This window comes from Phytophthora infestans, genomic scaffold (assembly GCF_000142945.1).
Source record: "Phytophthora infestans T30-4 supercont1.51 genomic scaffold, whole genome shotgun sequence".
Taxonomy (NCBI): Eukaryota; Oomycota; class Peronosporomycetes; order Peronosporales; family Peronosporaceae; genus Phytophthora; species Phytophthora infestans.
Window position 1 is genome coordinate 806,545 of NW_003303708.1, and position 24,509 is coordinate 831,053.

Below are 24,509 nucleotides of genomic sequence, written 5' to 3' on the forward strand. Positions count from 1 at the left end.
TTTCGGTCGGAAAATTGGCTGAACGTGGTCTTAACATGGAGTTCCAAAGCGCGTCCTGTACCATTTGGGGAACAACCAGAGCGATCACACTGGGTAAGAAGATCGGCAAAGCGTACATCCTGAATTGTCAGCAGGAGGCAATCCGCCGGGGCTGCCAACGAGTGAGAGCTTTGACATTCATGGATCTGACATTCCTGACGGGACGGGATGATCGGAGGGCAGTGAGCTACTAACGGAGTATCGGCGAAGAAGCCGGACACGAAGAAGTAGTGTAGCGGGTACTTGAGAGGTGAGCAAGCGGTAACACTGCTCCCGTCCCGATCAAAAAAAAAGATATCATGTGTGGTGGAGCTTGTACACGCAGATGTGATGAGACATATGCGGACGGTCTGAACGAGATGTTCACGGTACGTCCTTACGCTGGTGGACGACCACTCAAGATGCGTGGGGGCATACTTCCAGAAGAACAAGAGCGAAGTAGTCCTAATATTAATCGAGCTTAAGAAGTTCCACGAGAACCAATGGGGGGATCAATTAAACTGTCTACGGTCGGATAATGGGACGGTGTTTGTGCATAGAGGTGTGCATGAAGAACGGGGTCGTGCATCAGCGCTCCGTTCTATACAGCCCTCTTCAGAACGGGATGGCTGAATGAAGGAGCCGTACGATCATGGAAAAGGCACGGAGTATGCTGTACTACACAGGCGTGTCTACGAAAAGATGGGACGAAGCAGAAAGTAGAGCTGTGTACCTGATCAACTGGTCCATCAGCACGTCGACCAGGACGGTAACGTCATACGAGTTGATATTGAAGGAGAAACCACGCATGATCCACTTGCGGGTGTTCGGGTCCAAGGGTTACGCTCCTGTAGATGACACGTGAGGACGAAGCTGTAGTCGAAGACCTTCGGGTGCATGTTTCTCGAATACGCGAAGAATGTGAAAGGCTACCGGGTATATGACTTTGAGCGGTCCAAGGTCAAGGTTTCGCGACCGCTTAAACTGGACGAGCGAGAAGTGGACGGAATGTACAAAACAACCGAACCACATCAAAGGAGGATCGTTCCGATAACCGTGGAATCGGATGAAGGACGCGCTCAGATCCGGACGAATCGAATGGAACGGGAATCGGTTCAAGACAAACCGACGGAAGATGGCGAGGAGCTTATCCACGTTGTTGAGATAAATGCGGTAGAATCAATGTAAGGCGCGAGTATGAACATGTTGCTGCCGTCAGCAGAAACCTCGGCCCGCTTGGGCGTTACGTGATACTGCTCAACACAATCAACATTTCAGGGCGGATCCGACTCAAGTCGACTGCGTTCCAAAATGGCAGGCTGGTTTTTCGTCCCTAATTAAAACGGACAAGACGGTTCATGAGCCCGTTCTACTACTTGAGAACGGGCCAGCAATTTGACGACGAGCGAAAATCGGAAGGAAGTGACGGACAGCCATCGCTGAAAAGAGACCGTTTTGACGGAACGGACTAGCGGCTGAGGCAGTACTGGTATATGCTGCGAGCGTAGTGGACGGAGCGGATCCACCCAGTACGTATGCGCAGGCGATGGCCGGATCGGATCCGGACGAGTGGTGCAAGGTGGTGACGAACGAGCCTTTCTCGCACGAACGAAACGGAACATGGACGGTTGTTCCACGCAGGACGGATATGCATCCTATAGGCTGCCGTTGGGGCTTAACGAAAAAGAGAGACGAGAACGGGCGAGTGCTCCGACACAAAGCACAGCTGGTTGCGAGAGAGCTCAAACAGAAGTTCGGAGTATACGTCTTTGAAACTTATCGCCTGTGGCAAACATGAACTTAATTCGAGTTGTACTTGCTGTTTGGGTTGCGAATACGTCATGGACCAATTTGGCGCGGACACTGCGTTTCTCAACAGCGTGGTGAAGGACCGCGTTTACATGGAGATCCTATTGGATATTTAGGGAGGAGCCGACTTCGGTGGTGAATGGAACAAGGCCATTAACGGTCTGAAGCAGGCCGAAAGTGCGTGGAACAGGACGATCCATCGCGTTTTCGTCCAGAACGGATTTAAGCGTGGTGGGGCAGATCAGTGCGTCTACGTGAAGTGTTCCAGGAACAGGTTCATCTATGTGTGCTTGTACGTGGCCGACATGATCGCTGCTGTCAAGACGAATGGCGAGCTCCAAGAAGTAAAGATGGCACTCGAGGCCGCGTTTGAGATGAAGGAGTTGATCATGGCCAGACTCATTCTCAGGATGGAGATCGATTCACAGTAAAACGGAACGGGCGCTCATGATTAAGCATACGCGATACATCGATGATTTTGCAGAGTGATTCGGTCAGCAGAACGCAAAGGCTGTGGACAGCCCATGTGCAGCTATTTTGAAGCTGTCGCAGCTGTGGTCCCCTGGAACGGAAGAAGAATGAGCGCAAATGCGGTCCAAGCGGTTCCGATCTCTTATCGACTGTCTACTTTACATTGTGACATGTATTCGGCTGGACATTGCATACGTGCCTCGAGTACCCTGGAATATAGCATTGGCGGGCAGCTATTCATGGGTTGATGTGCTAAACTATGCGCGAGCACGGTATCGTATACCAGGGCGGGATGCAAATATTAGGACGGAACATCGCGGGACGGAAAATGTCAGGACGGAAAATGGCAGGACGGGAAATGCCAGAGCAAAAACCGCGAGCAGGAAAACCGTGTGATGGAGAATATCGAGGCAGTCGCGTTCTCGGACGCAGACTGGGGAACGAACATTGGCGATAGGCGATCGGCAATCGGGGTCATGGTGATGATCGGAGACGCACCGGTGGGGCTCAAGTCCTGGTTTCAAAGGACGGTCACGCTCAGCTCATCTCAGGCGGAATGCATGGCTCTGAGCCTGTGTACGCAAGAGGTTCTGTGGACGCATGCTATGTTGATTGACAGGGGTCACAAACAAGTGGGAGCGACATTAATCTGGAAAGTAATCAGGGTGCAATCGCGATGATTGTGAGCGCTGGATATCACGCGCGGACTAAGCCCGTGGACATCAGACACCGCTATAACGTAGAACGGTCGAATTGGTCTATGTTGACACCAACTTCAACTCGCCGACATGTCGACAAAGGGCCTAGGGACGAAGACACTGAAGTCTTTGCGTGGTGCAAGCGGCATCTAGGAGAATGCCGCCGTGCAGTAACGGCGAGTGAGCCGGGAACACGTGGACTAACGTTCACTCGGGTAATTATTACCCTTAAAGTGTTGAAGTACGTCGCCATCTCACGATTCGGTTACGGTTCGGACCGTCGATCGGATTACGGTCCGTCCCATTCTGTCCCAGAGAGGATAATGTCCCGATCAGGAACGATTGTGATTGGGCAACAGTCAGAAGGTACAATATGGATGGTTCAGGTGCGACAGGAGCGTGCTTGCGCAAACACTTACAAGATGAAAACAAGGGGGACAATAGGGGGATATTGTTTAGAAATACATGTAGGTGAGTTTCGATGAACAGTAATCTACTCAATTCGGCGTTTGCCTCCAAGAACACAACCAGCAATTTTATACATGAAATAGTACCGGTCCTGGCATTTATGGGAACAGTACTAAAAATAGTTGCTCAGACACTGACACACCTGATGGGGCATTTATTGTAGAATTACATAGTACAATAGTAGAATTGGTTAAATATACCGTAATTAAATAGTTAGTACTTATGTAAGACCTCTTTATGAGCCAGCGAAGGATGCATAACCAATTTCTTTTCAGCGAAACCTTTAGAAAATATCCTATTTTTAGTATGGGGTGGCATTTACTGAGATATGACACTTCGTAACACGAATCATTCGTGTCGTCGAATGTGCTACGCGGAGAAGTAGAATATTTCAGGGGGGGAGGGGGGGGCACATTGCTTATTAATGCCATGGCGGCGAAACGGTGTCCCTTACCGCGCGGCAACAAATAGCAGATTTCTATGAATCCACCTCCGTTTCTCAATTATGAAAACGTACTTTTACATGTACTGTAGCACTTACAAAACCATCTAGGAAGAAGGTTGGCCCTACTCGCACACTACGGCAAGGCCGGTTGTTCTTGAGAAACAAAGCAGAACTCTGGGGAGCTTTGAGTGCCTCCTATCGCACTGTCATCCTTCTTACCAATCCTTAGGGTGATTGCGTCCACTTTGCAGCCCCGTCGTCAGCCGGTACGTCTTATTCTTCCACCACACGTGCTTTGTATGCATTGTACATGCAGCACACACATATGAGACGGCGTCAAACGAACTGATCCTTACAAACCATTTGGAGCTATCGAGAAAAACGGCTTTAAAGATTGGCCAGTTAAATTCGAACTTAAGTGATATTTTGCAAACAGGGCCTTTTCCCACACAAACCCATTTTCTCGAGGTGTATCGAAGGCGATCTTGTACTCAACTGAGCAATGGACACGCGTCCGGCCCCCTCCTCCACTCCGACACCCACCAGCAGTCATGCAAGCCCCAGTGCGTCGTCCGAGCAGGGCGTCGCAGTTTTCGGTGAAAGACGGCTGCTTGGGTCGCTAAGACCGGATCCAGAAGGCAACAGTGAAATGGATTCCGACGACAGTGTGTGGGAGCCTGTCTCGGATGAGTCGAGCGCAGCGTCAAGTGCTGAAGAGGCTCAAGATGGACTTTCGGACGTGGAGTCACTGGATGAGTTCGCTGAGGACAGAGGCATCAATTTGTTTCGCGAGGACTTTCACGACACAGTGGTCGACTTAATCCAGCACGACAAGGGCGACGATCATTGCCTCCAGGGGAAGGCTGCTGAACTTGAAGATTTCCTGCGCTCGACATCAATCATGACTGCCCGGGAGATGAAGCGGAGCGTCCTGACTTCGTTGGCGATGCTCATGAAGACAGACACCGCAGTGCGGCGTCGGGGTACTGGGGAAAGGTAAGTTTTCATGTTCTACCTGCCACTGGTAGGGCGTGTTTTCAGAGATGCATGGTGTGCTGTCTACGGCGTTTCTACGGCAACTATCACTCGCTACCGCCGTCAAATTCAACGTGGCGCCTTCTCCGTCAAGGTACACAAGGGTCTACTGACCAAAGATCGACATTCGCTGGTTGGTAGGCTGGTTTCGGTCGTTTTCTTCGACCCTAGGCGATGTTGTTCCCGTGAGAGTCCGCACACAGAAAACGATAGCCGGTGACGTACGCAAGCAGTACACGGACGAAAACTACACGCTGCTACCTGCATACTTTACTTGGGATCAGCTCTACTCTGAGATGAATGCCTATGTGCTTGAAAACGACCTGGACGTGCGTGAACCCCGCCCTTCGACGTTTCGAAAGCTCCTACAGCAGTATTGTCCGACGATTCGGATCAGGTCTCCTCGTAGCAACGTGTGTGACTTGTGTGCTATCCTGCACACTCGCATGCGGTCGTGTATCACGACGGAGCTTACTGAGGAGCTAGGCGTCCATACTGAAGCCGCGAAGGAGATGAGGTACGGATACAAGAATCATTTTTGTTTAGATTGGATGCAAAGATCATTTTGTTTAACTGTGAACTTTTTGTATAGGCTGGAGTACAAGAAAGACATGGCATCCGTGTCGGAGGATCTTGCAGTGATCGTCATGGATTTCAGTCAAAATCTGACCCTTCCTAGTGTTACCAGCACGCCGTCTCAGTGGTATTTCTTGTCTCTGGTGAACGTTCACGTCTTTGGAATTTACTACGCTAACAAGGGTATTCAGTACAACTACGTCTACGAAGAATCGGTTGCCGGCAAAGGAGCGGACGAGGTCAACAGCATGCTGTACCACTTCATCAAGCGGATCGTGTAGGCGAACGGCCACCGAAAACTCACTATCTACGCTGACAATTGTGGGGGGCAAAACAAGAATAACTTCGTCATTAAGATGCTGCTGGCTTTAGCTCAAACTGGAGAACTTGATGTCGTTTCGCTCAAGTTTTTCGTCAAAGGTCACACCAAGAACGCTGTTGACCGTGGCTTCGGCCTTATGAGAAAGAAGTTTGCTAAGGAGGACGTGTGGACGGCTGACCAGCTACTCGAGATTATCAACGACTCCTCGTCTAGCTCAGCTATTGTCCATATCCCGAAAGAGAACACGATGATGAAAGTGTTCCGAACGCCGGTCACAGAGGCCTACAAGGATCTTAAGGGGGTGCAGCGCTACCAGATCTTCTCAATGAGCGAGGAGAAGCCGGGGGTTGTCAGCTGCCGTGTTGGACCTGCAGACGAGACTATGGACCAAGACCTTCGCCGGTTGTTTGACGGCATACAGACAGACGCCGCAAAAGTGCAAACTCTGCTAGCTGCGTACTTAGAGCCTCTACAACCACCGCCTCAGAATTTCGAGAAAAAGCAGCAAATGTACAACAAGGTAAGACCGTACGTCCCTTCCGAGTTTGCGTCGGATCCCCTGTACGCAGCTCCTACGGATGAGGAAGAGCGCCTCGCGAAGGAGGCTAAGCAGGCACGTCGAAACGCAAGTGCCAAAAAAAAGAAGAGAGACGCTGCAGTTTCTGATGAGGCGAAGGTTGCCCCGGTTGAAAGTGAAGAAGGGAATGAAGGCCGTGCAAACGTGTTGAAAGCTACAGCAGCGCAGCCCAAGACTGGAACCCGAAGCCGAAAGCGCGCAAAGAAAGATAATTAGGTCAATTCGTGAGTGGAATGTTAGCAATACATCAGAATGATCCTTCCATCCTGTACCCAAATACCCCAAAAAATAAAAATGATGTACCCAAAAATTCAAAATATACCCTTCAAAATTGAGATCTCCAACTTCAAACACATATTTAGAAAGGAAGTAATGCAAACTAGATACTGAGACCAGGTGCAATCGATTCAGTAAGAAAAATTGTTTCCAGGGGTCTACGAACATTTTTTCCGAAAAATTTTTTTTTCAAGGAGACATGTTTTTCTGAGGATCGTCGCTCAGTGAGTTTTTTGTAGATCTGAATGCACCAATCAAAAGAGGAGATCTTCCTCTTTCCAATGATGTGCCTAAATCGCGATTCGTACTTAGGTTTGTAAGCACCTTTTCGTTTGACGCCGTCTCATGCAACCTGCCTGCAGTCACGTCAGGCTTCGGATTGCGCACCGGCTCTCGACCTTGTAGTGTCTTTACAATCTTCGAGGTAGCGCGTGTCCCGTACGTTATAATCGCTGCAGGCGTTTGTTCGCGTACTGGTGGTCGAGACAGCGCTCTTTGCGAGGAAGAGGGAGGACAGCGAGAAGTACGAAAGCGAGGAATTGCCAGGCAAAGGCCCAGGCGGGAACGACCAATACGGCTACGATGCTGATATACTACTCGGAAGCTAGTAAAACCGGAAGTGAGGTTAGTGCTGCACGGCGTTAGCGCATGCAGCCGTCTTGGGACCCTTGTATAATATTGGGAGCTACTGACGGCCGCTGTGTTTGTTGTGCTTGTGGATAGCTGCCGCTACAGCAGCGATGTTGTTGATGGCTGCATCCGTGGCTGCCAGGACCCAGTGCGCAGCACGGTACCGAAAGGGCTGCGATCTCTCGTCAGTGAGGGGGGGGGGTATCCGAGGGTCGTGACGGGACACCACGCACACCCGGCTACTGGGTCGCACGTTTCCGTGCGACGGACCGGCGAGTTGCATTTTGGCCGTAGCCAAGTGTAGCCATGACACTGCGGTGTCACGGTCACAGGCTCGTAACGCGTTTGTCAAACCTCGGATGCCTGCTGGCATCTCACAGCACGCACTTGCAGTTCGCTTGTCGCTGCGTGTCACCTCATTTGTAGGGTACGTGTCCACTCACCGTGCGCCCTTAAATACTTCATCAATCATTCGCCTTCTCCAGTCTTACTCTGGGTGTCTTATTCCTATTTACTCCGAATATTGATATCGACTTTCATGGGTCCATACCACACTGCCCGCCAAGCTGATATCAAATTCTGTAAATAGCACATGTTACTCGGACAGCTTCCGAATGGTGAAATCGGGATACTGCCGCACCCTGAACAGTGCATCTTGCATCATCACTACCATAGATTCCAAAGAATATCCAAGAAACCAGCAGCTCTTTTGCGGCTATTTCTGGGTGTGTACGGTGTCCAACATCGCGTCAGCGTCTATCACGATGCTTTTGTTCGCGATGTGCTTCACAAGCGCCTCATTCGGATTGAGCAGTGCACCTTCAAAGATTTTTAACCGGTAAACGTGGCATTCGTACTCACTGACGTTATGTAGGTGCTGCACTACAAAAGCGTATGGACGGGTTTCCGTCAGATCCACCCAGCACATCAACCGTTTTTCCCCTGTGGCCTTCCGTCCACGTGTGACTTGAAAACGTAGTCACTGGTGATAAACTTGCACCGCCTGACTCGCTTTGCCGTCTGTTCGTACAGCTTGACGTTCCTTTTTATCGGCTACATCCGCATGCAACTCAGCAAAGCTGATCCAAAGACGCCCGAGATTAGCACGGGCAGCAGCTAGCTCGTCAATGCTCAGCCGCGCCAGAATATCGGGTCGTATCAACGGGCGGTTTGTGTGGCAATCCAGCGAATCGATCCGTCGGGGAGCCTCAGACAATCGTAAAACCGGCGTGTGAGTCGAGCTCGCCTTCACGACAGGTAGCAGATTCTCTCAGTTCCTTGCATCGCCTTTCACTTCCGGTAACATAGCTTGTTCCCAATCCAAGATGTCGAGGTTGATGCATTCATCCGTGTCGTTGATCCAAGACGAAAACGCTAGCACAAAAAGCTGCAATCCTCGCAATTGCTGACTCAGTTCCGCCATTAGTTTGTTCTCAGCGTCTGACCCGTTGCCAGATTAAGACATCGTTGCGCTCAACCACCGCTCTAGACTCACTCCATGAACACTCTATAAGCTTTCTGTACATCAAATGCTTACGCAGAAAGCACTCCCTCATTAGTAATTATACATGGTACTTAATAGCGTACTTGCTCGGTAGGTGGGTGAGCATCACTTAATTACGCTCCTTCCGTGGCAACCAAACATTGTATATAACCCCATCGCTCTCGTTGTACTCACCATCCGGCACATGTTTTGCCATTGCTGGCCTTGGTTAGCTTCATTCGGCGACGACACGGCCAGGGAAAGCTATCATCTTGGAGGGCCCTACCCCCACCGCGAGACGCTATATAAGGCGATATACCGAAATCCATAAGCCGTAGAGGACAAGCTAAGAAATTTAACCTTAATGGTCGTGCGGGCTCAGACAAACATGAAGTCAACGAGGGTTAGTCATGTATCCACATCTTTTGTGCAGAGATATGCAGTATCTTCAATTGGGCATTTCTAGGAACTTAGCTGATACAGGAATGATTTGGTGTATGTCAAGGGGTTGATAAAAGGGGTTGGAGGTGTGATTTCAGACAATTTCTTGCTCATTCCGGATTTCCCCCTCAAGTTGTCGCTGCCTCTGAAAATGTCATTCCAAGCACGTTGGAGAGAACTAAAAAGGCTCGGATGGGGCTTAGAGAATCCAACCGGTCTATCCTCGTATCCCATGACGTCAAACCTGGAAAGACGAAGAAGGACGTCAAGAACGCGGAATATGTTGGGGTTGTAGAGCGCTGATGCGGAATTTGGGCCGCTACGACAAGGGTGGGCTGGTTGTTTTTATATAATGGTATTGTCACTGGTTTATTTGGGCATTGTATGAGCACAAGCAGCCGTCTCTACAATGCGGAACCCCCCAGAAGCCTATTCTGAGGCTGCTTCCGCTCAGAACGCGCCGGGGGCTAGTGAGGTGACGTCTGCATCGGTCGTACACGAGCCGAGCGCTGTGGCAGCCCGCAATACCCCTCCTCCTGCTGCGGATGTTCACGATTCAAGTGTAGTTGCGAAAGGCACTCAGTTAGGGACTTAATCGAAACGTGAAATGGTTATGGCTGTATTATACACTCTACGGTACTGACCCTATCGTGTATTGTACAGGGACCTGACTCAAGTATCGTATATGCGTCTTCTGGCGACGATGCGGATACAAAGTAGCATTCCATAACCCACTCCGCAAGCCCATCATTCTTTGCGTATCTCTCGGTGTACGTCTGGTACCATGTACCGTACGAGACGAACGAATATGCAGCTAGTACCACCGGGATGGCATAATGAGTATCAATCTGTTTAAGCTGCTACGCTGATGCTTAAGATTAACGCAATCCTTCGACACTTCATGTTGACGCAGCAGCTCGCATTTACCCCTTGCTCAATAAACGGAAGGAGATAGGAGGCAAGTTTGCTGTTTGTTGGCCGTAAAGTAGCTCTGGATGGGGCTAGTGTGACATGCCGCTCAAGGCAAGGGAAGCAATTTGCTGTCTTCAATCCCATGAAGTTGACTAGGAAATATCATTTTCGGCTGTACGTCGTATGCGTCAACTTGGATTACACCCAATTTTCGCTTGCACCGCAACAGAAGCAATATAGCTCGCCGGCACGATGGATTGTCAGCCATCAGGAGGCAACAGGGTGTCAACAAGAGCTGATCCCGCTCTCGACTATGCGGCAGCTTGAACAAGAAATTACCCGACCGCTTTTTGGAAGTCAGCGTGTGGTACACACGGGTAATTAGTACACCTCTGTGCAGCTTTTGCAAGCGCTGCAACTGAAAGGAATCCGTGACCGGGGGGGGCTTGTACCAGCAACAGCAAGCGTTTACCAGGGCATACTTTACTTGACAAGAAGCACGACAATTGTGACATTCGACAGGCAGTGTCAGTTGAGCACAACATAATCGATGTCTCTTGGTGTGACGGGAGTATATTGAGCGTGGTGACAAATGCCGATCCCTCGAAAGTTACGGATGTCACTTGCTTGTTGTCAATGAGCTTGCTAAATTCTCGGCACATACGTGTGTGGGCGAGAATAACCGAACCATGCAAGGTGAGGACAGACTGGATCAAATCGGAGGGCGGTTTGCAATCAGAGACAGTCACTCTTTCAAGCGATAAAAAATGATTTTTCGTTAGCTATTATCGGCGTCGCTAGGTCCAATGCCTACTTAACGCGTAGACTTGTGCAGCGTGGTGGGAACACGCACGATCTTTACCACACGTTCATGGCTGAGCTGGTGAGGGAGCTGACCAGTGGGAAATGGGCTAGTACGCCAAGTGAAGGACGGATGCTTTACAGGCAGCGACGGTCTTAATGAGTGCACTGTTGTGCCCCAGGTACCAGCAGGTCGGTCAGACTTGAGCGAGGTTAGCTCTTATGTAAAGTGCACCTCGCTGTCTTTGAATCAAATCCAGCAAGAAGTAAACGTAAGAAGCGAAGCTGCATTGTATGCAGATGGGAAGGCCGTTATCTGACTAAAATACAAGCTGCTGCTTGGTCCACGACGTTTGCCTCCATCGCGCAATTTACGCTGGAGCTGTTTCGCCATGGATTTATCAGAAAATAACATAGGCTGGTTGGGATAAGTACAACGGGTACTTTTTCACCAAGAATGGTTTCTTCCTCAAACAAATAATTGCTGGCAAAAACCTATACTAGCCGTTTGGGTTATTGGTTTGGCTGCAAGCGCCGCAGCCCCCGCTACCATAATAACGTTGTTGAGCTGAAAAGAACTCGGTACATGATTCTCAATGCAACCGCGACCAAGTAGGCACGCTCACCGCGCACTTCATAACCCAAGCATGAGCCAACGGCAGTTGTCAGCGCAAATTGAGCAACTACGTTGCCGATTCCAGCTTCAATATCAACAAATACGTCGTCGGTTATTGCGGGTCTCATAGCTTTAATCCGTTTGCAACTCCAGATAAAATCACCACTCCAGCGTTACCGTGAATGTGACCGGGCTGATGTCGCATTTCGGCGGAACTAATGTCTCCAAATATCATGCTTACAGCCTCAACAACGTCTGGAAGCTCTAGCCGTGTACTAAAGGGCTGCAATTGCGATGTCATACGCAGCACTGAAGGCGAGGTCGCAGCTCTAAGCGTTGGTGATGTTGGATGCACTCAGGTGCCTGGTGGCGCAGGCCAACTAGACTGTGTAGCTTGCCTATGGGGCAACGTAGAATGGTTGCGAGTGCGGCCGCGATGCCAAGATTCCACCTTGGAGGGGACCACTAAAACCCCGGGGCGTAAAGCTACGTAGGCCTTGTCATGAGGGCGCTTTAGACTTACGAGCTGCCCTCGTAGCGATATTTCCAAGTGTCTACGTTATGTCATCCGCGCCACGTAGCTCCATGTGATATGTAGGCGCTCCTGCTCAAACCTTAACGCAATTTAAACGAGAAGCTTGGCCTCCCAGGCTTGGAATGTTGTCGGCGTCAAGGGGATGAATGCAGGTATTTGTCCTTGATTTTACATGTGCGACACTAACCTCACAAGCATATGGATTTTAAAAAATCAATTGGCGGCTCAGCCTTCGTAATATATTTACGTACTTAAACGGTAGAGACAACCTGATCTAATCCTTGTTCACACTGAGCGGTGAAACAAACGTAGGTTGGTTTGGCGAATAAAACACTCTGAATATATCTAAGGGCGCCTCAACATCCTTAGTGAGGGTGAGTTTCTATTAACTTTTGCGAAAGGCTCAAAAAGGCGCATGAGGCGTCCTTTTGTCACGAAAGGGTTAACCCTTTCATGGTACAAGAACACATTTCTTGTCCCTTTAATCCTTCTAGAACGGCCCGTTATTCAGTATCCTACAGCATAATAAAATACCTTGATTATGTTGTGTCGGCCGAGTAGTTGTAGTTGTTGCAATGCCGTCAGCATTTGGAAAGTGAGATGGTACACACCATCTCTCCGACGACTTTCCCTTTTGGTGGCCAATGCTGGCCTTTTTTCCTTTGGCTGACTGTTAGTGCATCTACCGGAATTAACGTGTTTTCTGCAACCGTGTAAAAAGTACCTTTCACCACAAAACCGTAAGAACGGCGGAAGGCGTAAAATCTCGCATAAGATACTCCTGTCCATTTGAAACCATCGCTTTGCTCACAATACTGTAAGCAATAGCGCGCTTTGACTGGGACTCTGTTTTGATGCCAAACTGGTTAATTTTGTTGGTGCTGCAGACTTTTTACGGGCCACTGGTTGCAAAAAATTGATCGGTTGCAAAAATACCGTTAATTCCGGTACTGTCTTAGCCAATAAGATCTGATTTTAAAAAAAATAGCCTATCATATTACTTCAATTGGTAGCATACGAAGTAATATCAACTATGGCACAGCACTCCCACTAAAGAGCTAGCATTGTCCATCAATAATTCTTGTAGTCTTTCTTGGAGAGTGCGACCTTAACCATGTTATCAGATCTTTCATGTTTATTTCCGTGTCACAATCCCAAATTACAATTTTAAGAATACCGAATTTAACTTTTGTATCCACCACGATGTTCGGAAGAACGCCCAATTTAATAAAATCAACCCAAAATCACATTAAATACTTTTCGTCATATTAACCCTGTTTCTGAAGGTGCCGACAGCTGTCGAGCCCTCTCACTCTCAATTTTGCCTCCATACTGCGCAAGTACTGGTCCCGACGAAAACCTCCGGGGGGCGCCCACAAACCACTTGTACTCTATCTGGCAACAGCGGTCTGGCCTAAGCCACTGAGGCCTTAATGGTCCCGGCCTTTTAACTGCTCATGGAGGGGGGGGGGCACAGCAAGGGGGAAGTCTGATCAGCAACTCGTGGGCGTCCAGTCAGCTGCAGTATTACCACACCAACAATGTGTTGGTAGTACTTGACCGTAGCCTAACTCCTGTAAAAGTAGTCGTAACCACATAGCTTCTCGAACACCTTCACTAGCAGCTACAAGCTCTGATTTAACTATGTTACGACTTTTACAATCTTGCTAAATACTTTCACACGTGATGAAAGCACGCGAAGGGATGTAGCGACGTTGACGACTCGAGCAGCATCGAGGCTTCGTATACCTGAAGGCTCGCTTTTAAACACGTCGTATTTATAACATTTCTGTTGGAGCCGGCGGGCATGTTGGCTTTCGGTGCTCAGGACGCCAGCTACGCCGCACCAGCTAGTAATGAATCATATTATGTAATAGACTTTCTTTCTTCATTAGCATTCGCGAAGCTCGCGTCTGTGTATAGCTCTACCTTTACAGTACTATTTCCATTGTACTCTAAGTCATACTGGGACATTCTTTTCATATACTTTAGTACTCGCTGAGCCGCCTTCTAGTGGGTCTTATTATAGCAAGATATATATTTACTAAGCTCCCTAAAAGTGTTAGCAATATCAGGCCTAGTGCTTCGTAATAAATACATTAATGACCCGACTAGACCTCTACAGTCAACGGTTAAGCTGCTATCTGCTCTGGTGTTAGAGCCATATCCTTTATTGGTACTACACGTTTAGCTTGTGGTGTTTAGGCTGTAGTGCAGTCTTGCATCTGATACTTATGCAAAAGATCATTGGAATATTTCTATTGAGACAAACGTAATGTTTTCTTTTCTAGATCCCTTTTAATTTCCACTTTCAGCAAATAGTGCAACTCGCCTAAATCTTTCATTTTAAACTTTGCTGGCAGTCTAACCTTAAGATTGTTAATAGAGGTCATATTTGAGCCTGCAATTATTAGGTCGTCAACATACACGCACTCAATAAGTACGTGTTGGACCCCTTTATCCACCCGCCGTTTTAGACAACTCTCTTTCTTCAAGAAGAAAGTTTCTTGCATCTAAAAAAGCCATAATCTTTAAGGAATTCATTGATAACTCCATACCAAATTCTAGGTGCTTGTTTTAAGCCATACAAACTTTTGGGCAGGGTACATACAAGGGTTGCGTTGCCTTCACGAAATCCTGGTGGTTGCCTCATGTATATACGCTCACTTAAAACACCGTTTAGAAATGCAGTAGATACATCCATTTGATGTCAATACAGTCCTCGAATTGTAGCCAATGCGAGCAAAAGTCACAGAGATTCATATCGAGCTACAGGAGCAAATACATCTCTATAATCAATACCATACATTGGGTATTCCCTTGAACTACAAGCCGAGCTTAAAAGCGATCTTCAGACCCATCAGCATTGTATTTAATATCAAAGAGCCAATGGTAGCCAAGTGCCCTTCGTCCTTTTGAAAGTGGTACTACCTCCCATGTATTATTACTTAAAAGTGCATCATACTCAGCTTTAATAGCACACTCCCACTGCTTAGCATATGGGCTAGATCGAGCCCATTTTATCGATTTCGGAATTTGTATTTTAGGCTGTTAGCCGTTACAGCATGTAGCTGTGTGACATAATGTTTGAGCCGAGCGTTTGGTATCTCATTTTGGTCTACGTATGTCACTTTGTGACCTGTTTTGTACTCCCTCTGTTTGGGATCTCGGTGGTGGTGAACTTCTGGACTCAACAGGCGTTGCCGCTACAACTTCAATATCACTTCTAGATCGTTTTCCTAAATTGTGAATAATACTTTCTTGTTGTGTACTATTACTACTATCCTAAGTAGGAAATGCTTAATCATAGCGTCTGTCCCAGTAGGAGAGAACTTAACATCTCGAGCTACTAAGTATTTGTTAGCTTGTACATCTAACAGCCTGTCCCCCTTATATTTAGATGAAACGTTTGCACTCTACGGCGCTTTCGCTTAGCTTTGGGCTTTCGTTTAGATTTGGGAACATGTTCATAACATGTAGCCCCATGTTCATAAAGGTAAACCATTTGTTTTCTTACGGTGCAGTAGCTCATAAGGGGTCTTCATCCCACGTCTAGCCATAGGTAGACGGTTAGTGATGTCTACAATGTATAATAAGGCCTCCGGTCACCACTTAGCAGCCATATTGGCACTCCTTAGCGCACAGCGGACCCCGGTCATCATGGTCTGGTGGGACCTCTCTGCACTACCGTTTTCTTCTCGGGATTTTACATTCGAACTCTGAAATACCAATCCGAGTTTTAAACACAATTTAGATACCTCCATATTTATAAATTCTGAGCCTCCGTCAGTCCTAATTAGTCGTACCTGAAATGACGGAAATTAGACTGACAATTGTTGTAACAGGGTCTTTATCTTACCCGGTACCTCTTTTAGAGACTTGACTACAATATACCACTTATAGGCAGTTGCATCATCGACAACTGCTAATGCATAGTGATAGCCAAACGACCCATATAGGCCATTTAGTATTATCCTTCCGGCTGAGTCCATATGCAACGTATGCAGAGGCTCAGTAGCCTTTTTTTCGATCACATTTCTATACGATATCGTGCGGTCCTTGCTGTGGGCACATGTGCTACACAAGAAGGGTGCTTTATTAAGTTCAGAGTAGAAAAGTAAGGCAAACCCTTACTTTTCTGGTCACTCATACTCCTAAGTAGCCTCGCGTTACCGACATGGCCTAATCGTAAGTGCCATCCTTTGAGGATATCACCCAATTTTCCACTTTGAGCACTAAATACACTCGGCTTCGATGGCTTTACACTAGGCAAGTAGTAAACATCACCTTATGCTACTGCTGCGAAGAAAAATATACTGTCTTTTCAAAAAAGGACAAAACCTTTCCTGCCTTTGCTTGGATATGACTGTAACCTTGTTTAGCCAGATAGAATGCACTCAACAAATTGTTATCGCACTTTTGGTCAAATGATATGTCGGTTAATGTTACAGAACTCAAGCTTCTATTAGGGTTCAAAACATGTAGTATTTGTACCCCTTCAGTGTACTATGAGAGGTCGTAGGTGAATGTGTGGCTCTGGCCAGGTTGGAGGCCCCCTCTAAACCAGTCTCTATCTGGTGGTTTAGCACGACCTGCACCAGTATTAGCCACCCACATATCATCCGTAAGAGTAAGCCTCTCTTACAGACTTAAATAAGAGGCACAACGTATAATTACCGCTGCTTCAATGCCATCTATAGTTTGAGGCGACTAGGGCGGTGTCTTTGCTGACTTGTCGCAATCCTCAAAACCCTCATGGTGCGCTGGGTCCAAACTTTCGATGTCGTCCATGTTCTCATCTTCAGCACATTTCTCCAAAAAGGTCTTCTTACCAACGTTTAGGCGCTCCATACCTTCACCCATGATTGCCTTATAGTGTTAACCGCAGTTGTCGTGGCCCTTTTAGCCTTCTTAGCCCTCGGCGCAGTGCTGACGTCAGTCCTAATAGGGGTCCACCTTCTCGATTTGGGTCTCTGTCGGCCAACTTTTAAGGACATTCCAGCTTAACGTGGCCAGTTGAAAAGCAGTAGAAACAACTTCTTTCACCCTCGTTTCCACTGGTTTTTGCTTTGCATCCTGCTTGACTCGCACATGGTTACCAGTAACTACCTAGGACTTATCGATAAGTCCCACCTCTTTCTTCGATATGTCCCCGAAAATTCGGCGCAACGAGCTTTCCACCTGGTCCACCGTCAAATCCTCCTTTTTCATTGCAATTGAGAAAGCCCAAAAACTCTCTGGTCAGCTGAGACAGCACTTCAACGCAAAGCCATGGTTCTGTCACCATGTCCTGCCCCAAAAGCTTCCGAGACTTCCTATTAATTTCATTTCTTGCTTTCTCAAGGTGCGCGAGCAAAGCTCTTAAGTCGCGCCAAGGGGTGCGTGCCAACTTAGGCCAGGCCTTCGTTAACGCAATGAGGCCGGCTGCATCTCCTTACCCGAAATCCTTTTCAAGTAGTCGAAAAACCTCACATGGATCCATTGAGGAAACCACATCCAGTAGGGTTGACAAAAAGAAGTTAGGAAGAACCTGATTCAACAGGTTCCGAAGATCTCCCCTTGCCCGTGGCCAATAATCACCTTCCACCGCCTTGCGTACGCCTCTTCTGTGGCGGTTTCAGTGGTCGGTGACGCCGGCTTTTCGGGGTTGCTTCTGAGGAAGTCAGCCATCAGCTTCGCTTCGGGGCGCCTCTTTTTAAACTGCTTCGTTTGGTACACGTGGTCCAATCGGTTGACGTGCGTAAGTAGCTTGTCCTTCCACATTGTGTAGGACTTGCCGTTAAACGTCTCGAGACCGCCACCAGACCTCGCATCGGTAGTCACCGTACTTGAAATGCTGTGTCAGCCGAGTAGTTGTAGCTGTTGCAATGCCGTCTGTATTTGGAAAGTGAGATGGCAAACGCCATCTCTCCATAACATCCCTCGGCTTTCCCGTTTGGTGGCCAATGCTGGCCTCTTTTCTTTTGGCTGGCTGTTAGTGCATCTGCTGTCTTAGCCAATAATAGCTGATTTACATTTCTTTTAGCATATCATATTACTTCAATTGGTAGCATACAAAGTAATAAATACTATAGCTTAACAGATTAAAGTAAACAAAAAACTGCGAAACGTATACTGTTGTAAGCCCTATAGCGTCTGTTGTAAAGAAAACGAGCATATTGAACGCAAAGAAGCCACACAAGTGAGCATAGATTATACAATGTATCCACTATCTGATCCGAAAGCGATCTTCTATTGGATGCCTACCAAAAATAGAGAAATCATCCGGCATAGATGCAGCAGATATGATAGGTCGTATCGCCGAATATGTCGACATATTATAAAATTCATCTGCTACAATGTATTCACGGTCATACTCTGGTCGGCACTAATGGTCTCGCGCTAGGTTGTCGTTAGCGCGACACATGACAGTTAGTATGGGACACAGGATATTCGAGGGGGTCGACGGTGTGGTCCTTCTCCTCTGCGAGGCAAGATGCACAACGAATTCGTGCGCGATGCTCCGAGCGACGTCTACCAGCTACTTATACAGGAGGAGTGGCGCATCGCCATGCGCACGCGCCATTATCTCACCGCCCAATGCCTCGACGCGCCGTGCGCATCCGGCTGGATGACGCTCTAGAAGTACGGCTCCGATGTGAACTTTTTTAATGCTACGAGTCTGACCAGGTGAGTCGTTTCAGATGCGTGTATTTTGTTCCTAGTCTAGCATTGCTTATACAACTTTAGGCGGGTGTTCGCTCAGTTGTTGTGCAACTTTTCCTGCTTTCACGACATCCCGCCGCCTTCGGCGAGAGACCGCCCGCCCAAGCTGCGCTACTTGCATCAAGTGCTGGCCTTTAATGTGGGGTCTATCGAGCAGAGCCCCCTTTGTATTACGGTCGGGGTACTGTCCAGCACGTTATCTAGGTCTCTACGCAAAGCCGAAGAAACGCTGTCACGGGCGTTGAATGGCTACGCGCCTGCGCGCATGGCCTGGCCCTCTCTCTCACGCAAGGTCGAGTTAGCAAGAATGGTCAACAAACGTGAGACATTGTTGACCCACACGTTTGGGTATATCGATGGAAAAAATCTACGTGTACGTGTGAAAGGCTTCGCAGCGTTTTATTTCAGCTAAATCTAATTAGCTATGATATGGTTGCTATACAGATTCAATAACCTTTTAATGGTGATTTACAAAATGCCATGTACAACGGTTGGCTACTCTCTGCGTTCGTGACTGACACGATATGCTTCGCTGCCGACGGCAGCATTACCTGGTCGAGGCATAACTGCCCCGGCTCATGGGACAACTCCGACACGTCTTCGGGGTTCCACATGAAGCTTACGGACCCCCGGTACTGCCCGGACGAGCACGTGAATGTAGTTTCAGACTCTGCATTCCCTGCTCTAAGACAATGACGGGGAGGGTACTCGCCCCTTTAAAGGACGGGGACATCGAGAAGATCGATCCATCGCTGCGTACATCCGCACGAACTCTCCACAATGCCATAACCTCTATCCGTCAGGCTGCCGAGTGGGGAATGGGCAGCATCGAAAAAGTATAGAGTAGCCTCAACCTGCCACTGCCCTACGACCCTAATCTACGAGACGTGCGGCTCACCAACCTATTCAGAACGGCTAACTACATAGTGCGCACCGTCGGAATCTCAGAAATCATGACCACGTTCTCGGGTGCGTTGGAAGACGTATCGTAGACCTTCTGCTTGGGCGTTTACTTGCTCTGTGAGCGCGTTTTAGCGTCTGGAGGCTACACATTATTAGCACTAGCAGCGCGGGTTGCTACCGGAAAAACCAGAGACACCGCCGCTGTGTGCCTTTGTCCATTTTTCTTTGGTGTGGTCGAGCGCCGCTTGCGCCGCACGGACAGCGTTACAGGCGAGGGAGGGTGCGACGTGACAAATGCATCCAACTACTCGCCAATGGCACAGGAGATGATCAATTCCGAGAAGTCAGTGTGGGCCGCTCTATCAGTAATCCCGGCCATCGCGTTCGTCTCGTCGGTTTAAATGGGGTCGTCGGTGGCGTTGCTATCGCCGGTGTCAGCTTCAGAATACATGGGCAAATTGTAGCCGAGTCCCTCTTCGCCCTCGAACCCGAACGAGGGATCCTGTTGACACTCCTCTTCCTCCTCCTGGTCGACGTCGGCACCGTCGTCAATGTCGACCACGCTGGCCTTGTCGTCGCTCGCTTATTTTAGCTGCTTCGCCAGCTGCACGTGCGGTGACATATCAGCAACACCGGTAGGTTTGCGTGCAGTGTAGAGCACCATGAACTTTCGACGAAGGCTTTCGTAGTCACGCTCGGCGACAACGCGACCTCTGTTCGAGTTGTGTGAGTTTGCAAGTCGCTCCCATTCGTCCTTACCAAGCCGGAGGTAGTGCTCGACGAGCGACAGAAGTCGGCGCACTTCGGACAGCTTGTAGTTGGTGCTTCCACTCAACTTCGCCATCTAATAGCATAGAATAAGCAGTGCTGGTTAGTTGCATGTGACGGCAGATTTCGCGAATGCGCAGCGTACCAGGAGGCACCAGTAAGGTGCTGGGTCGTGCGAAGGTGGGGATTTAGGCAAGGCTTGGAGAAAGCAAAAATGAAGCGAATACAGCTTGGTTTTCTCTGCTTCGGATGAGAGAAAGCACGCCTCCGCTTCATTGAAGCTGCTGTCTACAGCTGCTACTACAGACCGTATTGAGACCAAGCGCCGAGACCACGTTAATCCCGCTGCCGCCCTAACAGCATCGTCAAGGTACAAGGAACAGATGCAACTTGGATGTTGTTAGCTTCAACAGCGAGCCCGATAAATTTGAAACTACAGCGTTACCAGTTCATCAAATCTCCCACTACCATTCTCTCGACTTTAACGTGTTATCGGCCTCGTGCGCCAAGCCTACGGGTCCTGTTGATCTTGGATGTCGCGGTGACGGCAATTCTCGCGCCCGTAACGCCAAACGAACCAAAGGTCCGGTCCGTAGTCTACAGTGATATCACCCACCTTGAAAACAGTCTGCGTAGTGGCGACCACGATTGTCGTGCGGTGGCCATTCCCGACCTCGAGATAGCGAGCCACCGGCGTGCTTGAGTGGTAGACGAAGCGCATCAAGCTACCCATTCGCTGAGCGTTGATGGATACGCGGACGGGGTGGGACGGCATCTCTGGTTTTTGCATCATGAGCAGACGATAGCCCTCGTTCCGCGGACGAGCCACGTGAGAGACACTCACGTGTTCAAGATCGCCCAGGTATTCGCCTAAGCTCTCGTCCGCTCCAACGAGCGCCTGAGCCACAACGGCCAATTGCTGGTAGCAACGCTCCTCGCCAAGGCAACCTTTGTAGCCTCCACCAAGCCATTTCCACAATTGCCGCCGTAGGAACAACAGTTTATATTGCAATACAGATGCATGAGTGAGTTACGGCAATATCCAACTCGGCATGTATCATCGCAGTCGCACCAGCCAAAGTGCGGGGCCGTAGGAAAGACCAGACCAGTAGGGCTGAACTGCGTACGAAGGTGGGCGACCAGGAACGGCCACCGAGCATGGACAAATCGACCTTATTGGCAAGCAGTACATGGTCGACCTCTAATTTGTGCAACCGGAGACACCGGCCCACGTTTTGCGCGCATGTCACCCATCGGCGACACCGTCGGTGATGTCGCATACCTTCAACGATCATGGCGGCGCCGATATGGTCCGGCGGCTGCCCGACGCTTGCTGCGCGAGCTATGCTGCTCGCGATGCGACCGTCGGAGCGGCGGCGACAAAGATTGCGGGCGTAGAGTTGGCGGGCGCGGAGTTGGCGGGCCTTCCAACAGGACCGGCGACAACGGTGTCGGGCTGCAGTGTTCCTCGCGGGATGCGGAGTTGCAGGTGTGGGGAATGTTGCCGGGGGTGGCGTTGCTGCCGTGGTGCCAGTCGTCAATCTTCTGGCGGTGTTTCGCGCGATCCACAGCCCGCAGGACTTCTTCATGCTCATCTGCGTCTGGAAGGCGTAACAGGGTCGGCCTGTCGGCCAGATCCACATCTCCCAACGTCTCGATGAAATGATCCACATGTTCCCGTAGTACCTTGGATCCCCCATCCTTGATCTTCAACTTGGCCCGTAGACCGGTCACATTTAGTCGATGGAGATATTCTAGCGGGGATTCGTCCGATCTACGGCGAGCATGGTAGTATTGTCGTGCCACCGACACTCCCAATCCACTGTACTGGGTCTGGAAACTGCGCAAGAAATCTGGCCACTTGTTCCTGGTGGATCTGCCCAGCTGCCGATACCAGTTCCTGGCTGGCCCCGCTAGCAGATCCGCAAAGGTCAGACACTTCTCAGCATCCGATGCTTGATCTCTCATGAGGGCTGACTTGACTTTGCTGATTTATGTTCTCGCTCGGTCTGTGGTGAAGTGCTTTCTCAGAAATAAGAGAATGAACCTAACGCGGGATCACTATCCCGAATCAGTGACAATCTCAAGTGATTAGAGAGGATTTGGATTGTCCGGCGCGAATGCAAGTTGCCTGTGGTGGATTAGCCATGACGAGCATCACCCCGTATGAAATGACGATGGATCTGGTATGAGCTATGTACGGGAAGGCAAGATCCACCAAGACCTATCTCGGATCAACCCTTACCTGGATCCACTTAGATGGATATGGGATATGCTATGTACGGGTGGATCGAGTGGGGACCCTATGAAGGAATGATGGTAGGTGTCAGCTGAAGGTGGATCTAGTAGCCACGGCTATCGAGAGATCAAGATCCACCGCGAGGTGTCCCGGATCCCATACTTCCGAGTTCGGATCCAAGGAGGGAGGATCCCGCATAGGACGACCTGGATCCAGGATACAGGATACAGGAATGAGGGATACAGTGGATCTCGAACTTTCGTGGGACAATGGATATCACAGACGGTTGCAAGATGATCTTGGATGATTGGAGAGTTCAGATCCATGTTAGTGTACACTTACAGTGAAGTGGATCCAAGCAACCTGGATCCGGATGAGTGTACCCATAATATGGCGACCATAATGATTACGCCATGGATCCGGTGGATCTGAGGATAATACAGCTGGGATGATGGGTCAAGGAAAGAAGGGACATGCAGCCGAGCCTGGTAAGGGATTTAACAAGTAAAAGACATAGAAGGTAGAAATCCAGGCAGGTATAGGCTTAAGTATCAATACAGTCCTCAATTTGCACAGTAACACGCAAGTGCCTTCCTGCCCTCAAAAACGAGAACTACATTGGCCGTACGAGCTCCGTGAAGGTTAGGAATTGCGAATCTAGTGCTAGTAGTGGTAACTGGATAATACATTAGCCAGATCCTACAACCTAGTGAGCTTCCTATACACGTGCAGATCCGACAGGTTAACCGAATTTACTACTTGGTCGGTTACACCCTAGAGGTTCTCAACTCTCAAGATCCCGTCACAGGAGGCGGCAAGTACGACGCAAAGGCAAGGGACACATCCGCAAGGCAACCCTACGGCCAGATCCACGTAGTAGGCCCCGGATGCATAAGCTTGAATATTCGCTTAGGATTCGGAACTATCCACGGACGCAGAGTGAAGATTTTCCACTGCTGCTCCACCCCATCCCCACGTCTCGCCAAGACACTCAAGCTTCACCACTTGAACTCTTCGGAAGTTGCCGAGAGAGCAAGATCCCGCCCTATCGACGGGTACACAAGGTGAGAAAAGTTCAGCAGAACACGGATCATCGGGGGACCCCCTCCGTTAGTCGGTGCTGGTAAGTTGGATCTAGTAATCTCGCAGATTTTGCTGATCTCGCTACGCCACAGGTCCTCGTCTTGATCCTTGCCCGTGAACACCTTCAGATCCGATATGGCTGAGATCCGTACCCTCTGGATCATGGACGATCCACCCGCCCCGGCTGTGGCTGTTGCTACCACCGCTGACGAAGGGGATGGACCATCCAGATCATCTGGGTCGAACTCATCATGGGAGTTGTCTCCCTCCACTGACTCCATCTCCACGTCTCGTGCTCCATGTTCGTGGAGCACTTGCGCTTGTGGCACGGGCGCTCTCATACCCTGTTCGGCCAGGAAACGATCTAACATCCTCAGATCCACGGGATCCAGTGACCTGACAGACCTTAGGTGGATCTGCAGTGACCTCACCTTTGGTAGGCTCAAACCATCGACCATGCTGGCGTTTCTCCCAATAACCACGCGCCTCTCCTTTTTGTAGATACAGGGTTGAAGCGACTTCGGATCTGGCAAACTCATCCACTTGGCGCAAGCTAGAAACCTTGGCAACTAACACTTCATGTAGATCACGTGTATTATCGACTGGATCGAGGGTCTTGCTACCTGGATTTAGCGATGTCTTGTTCACAAATGCATAAATGCGATACCTAGCACGCTCGGCTCGTACCGGATCAAACC

At 49.3% G+C, this 24,509-nt stretch overlaps 1 protein-coding gene across 1 annotated transcript; it reads left to right on the top strand.

The window, feature by feature from the left end:
• Window positions 1-9,376: 9,376 nt before the first annotated feature.
• On the top strand, window positions 9,377-9,874 carry PITG_16715 (uncharacterized protein; the record flags this gene model as incomplete). Its single annotated transcript, XM_002896892.1, has 1 exon — window positions 9,377-9,874. One exon carries the CDS (start codon window positions 9,659-9,661, stop codon window positions 9,842-9,844), a length of 186 nt encoding a protein of 61 aa, XP_002896938.1.
• Between the last annotated feature and the right edge of the window lie 14,635 nt (window positions 9,875-24,509).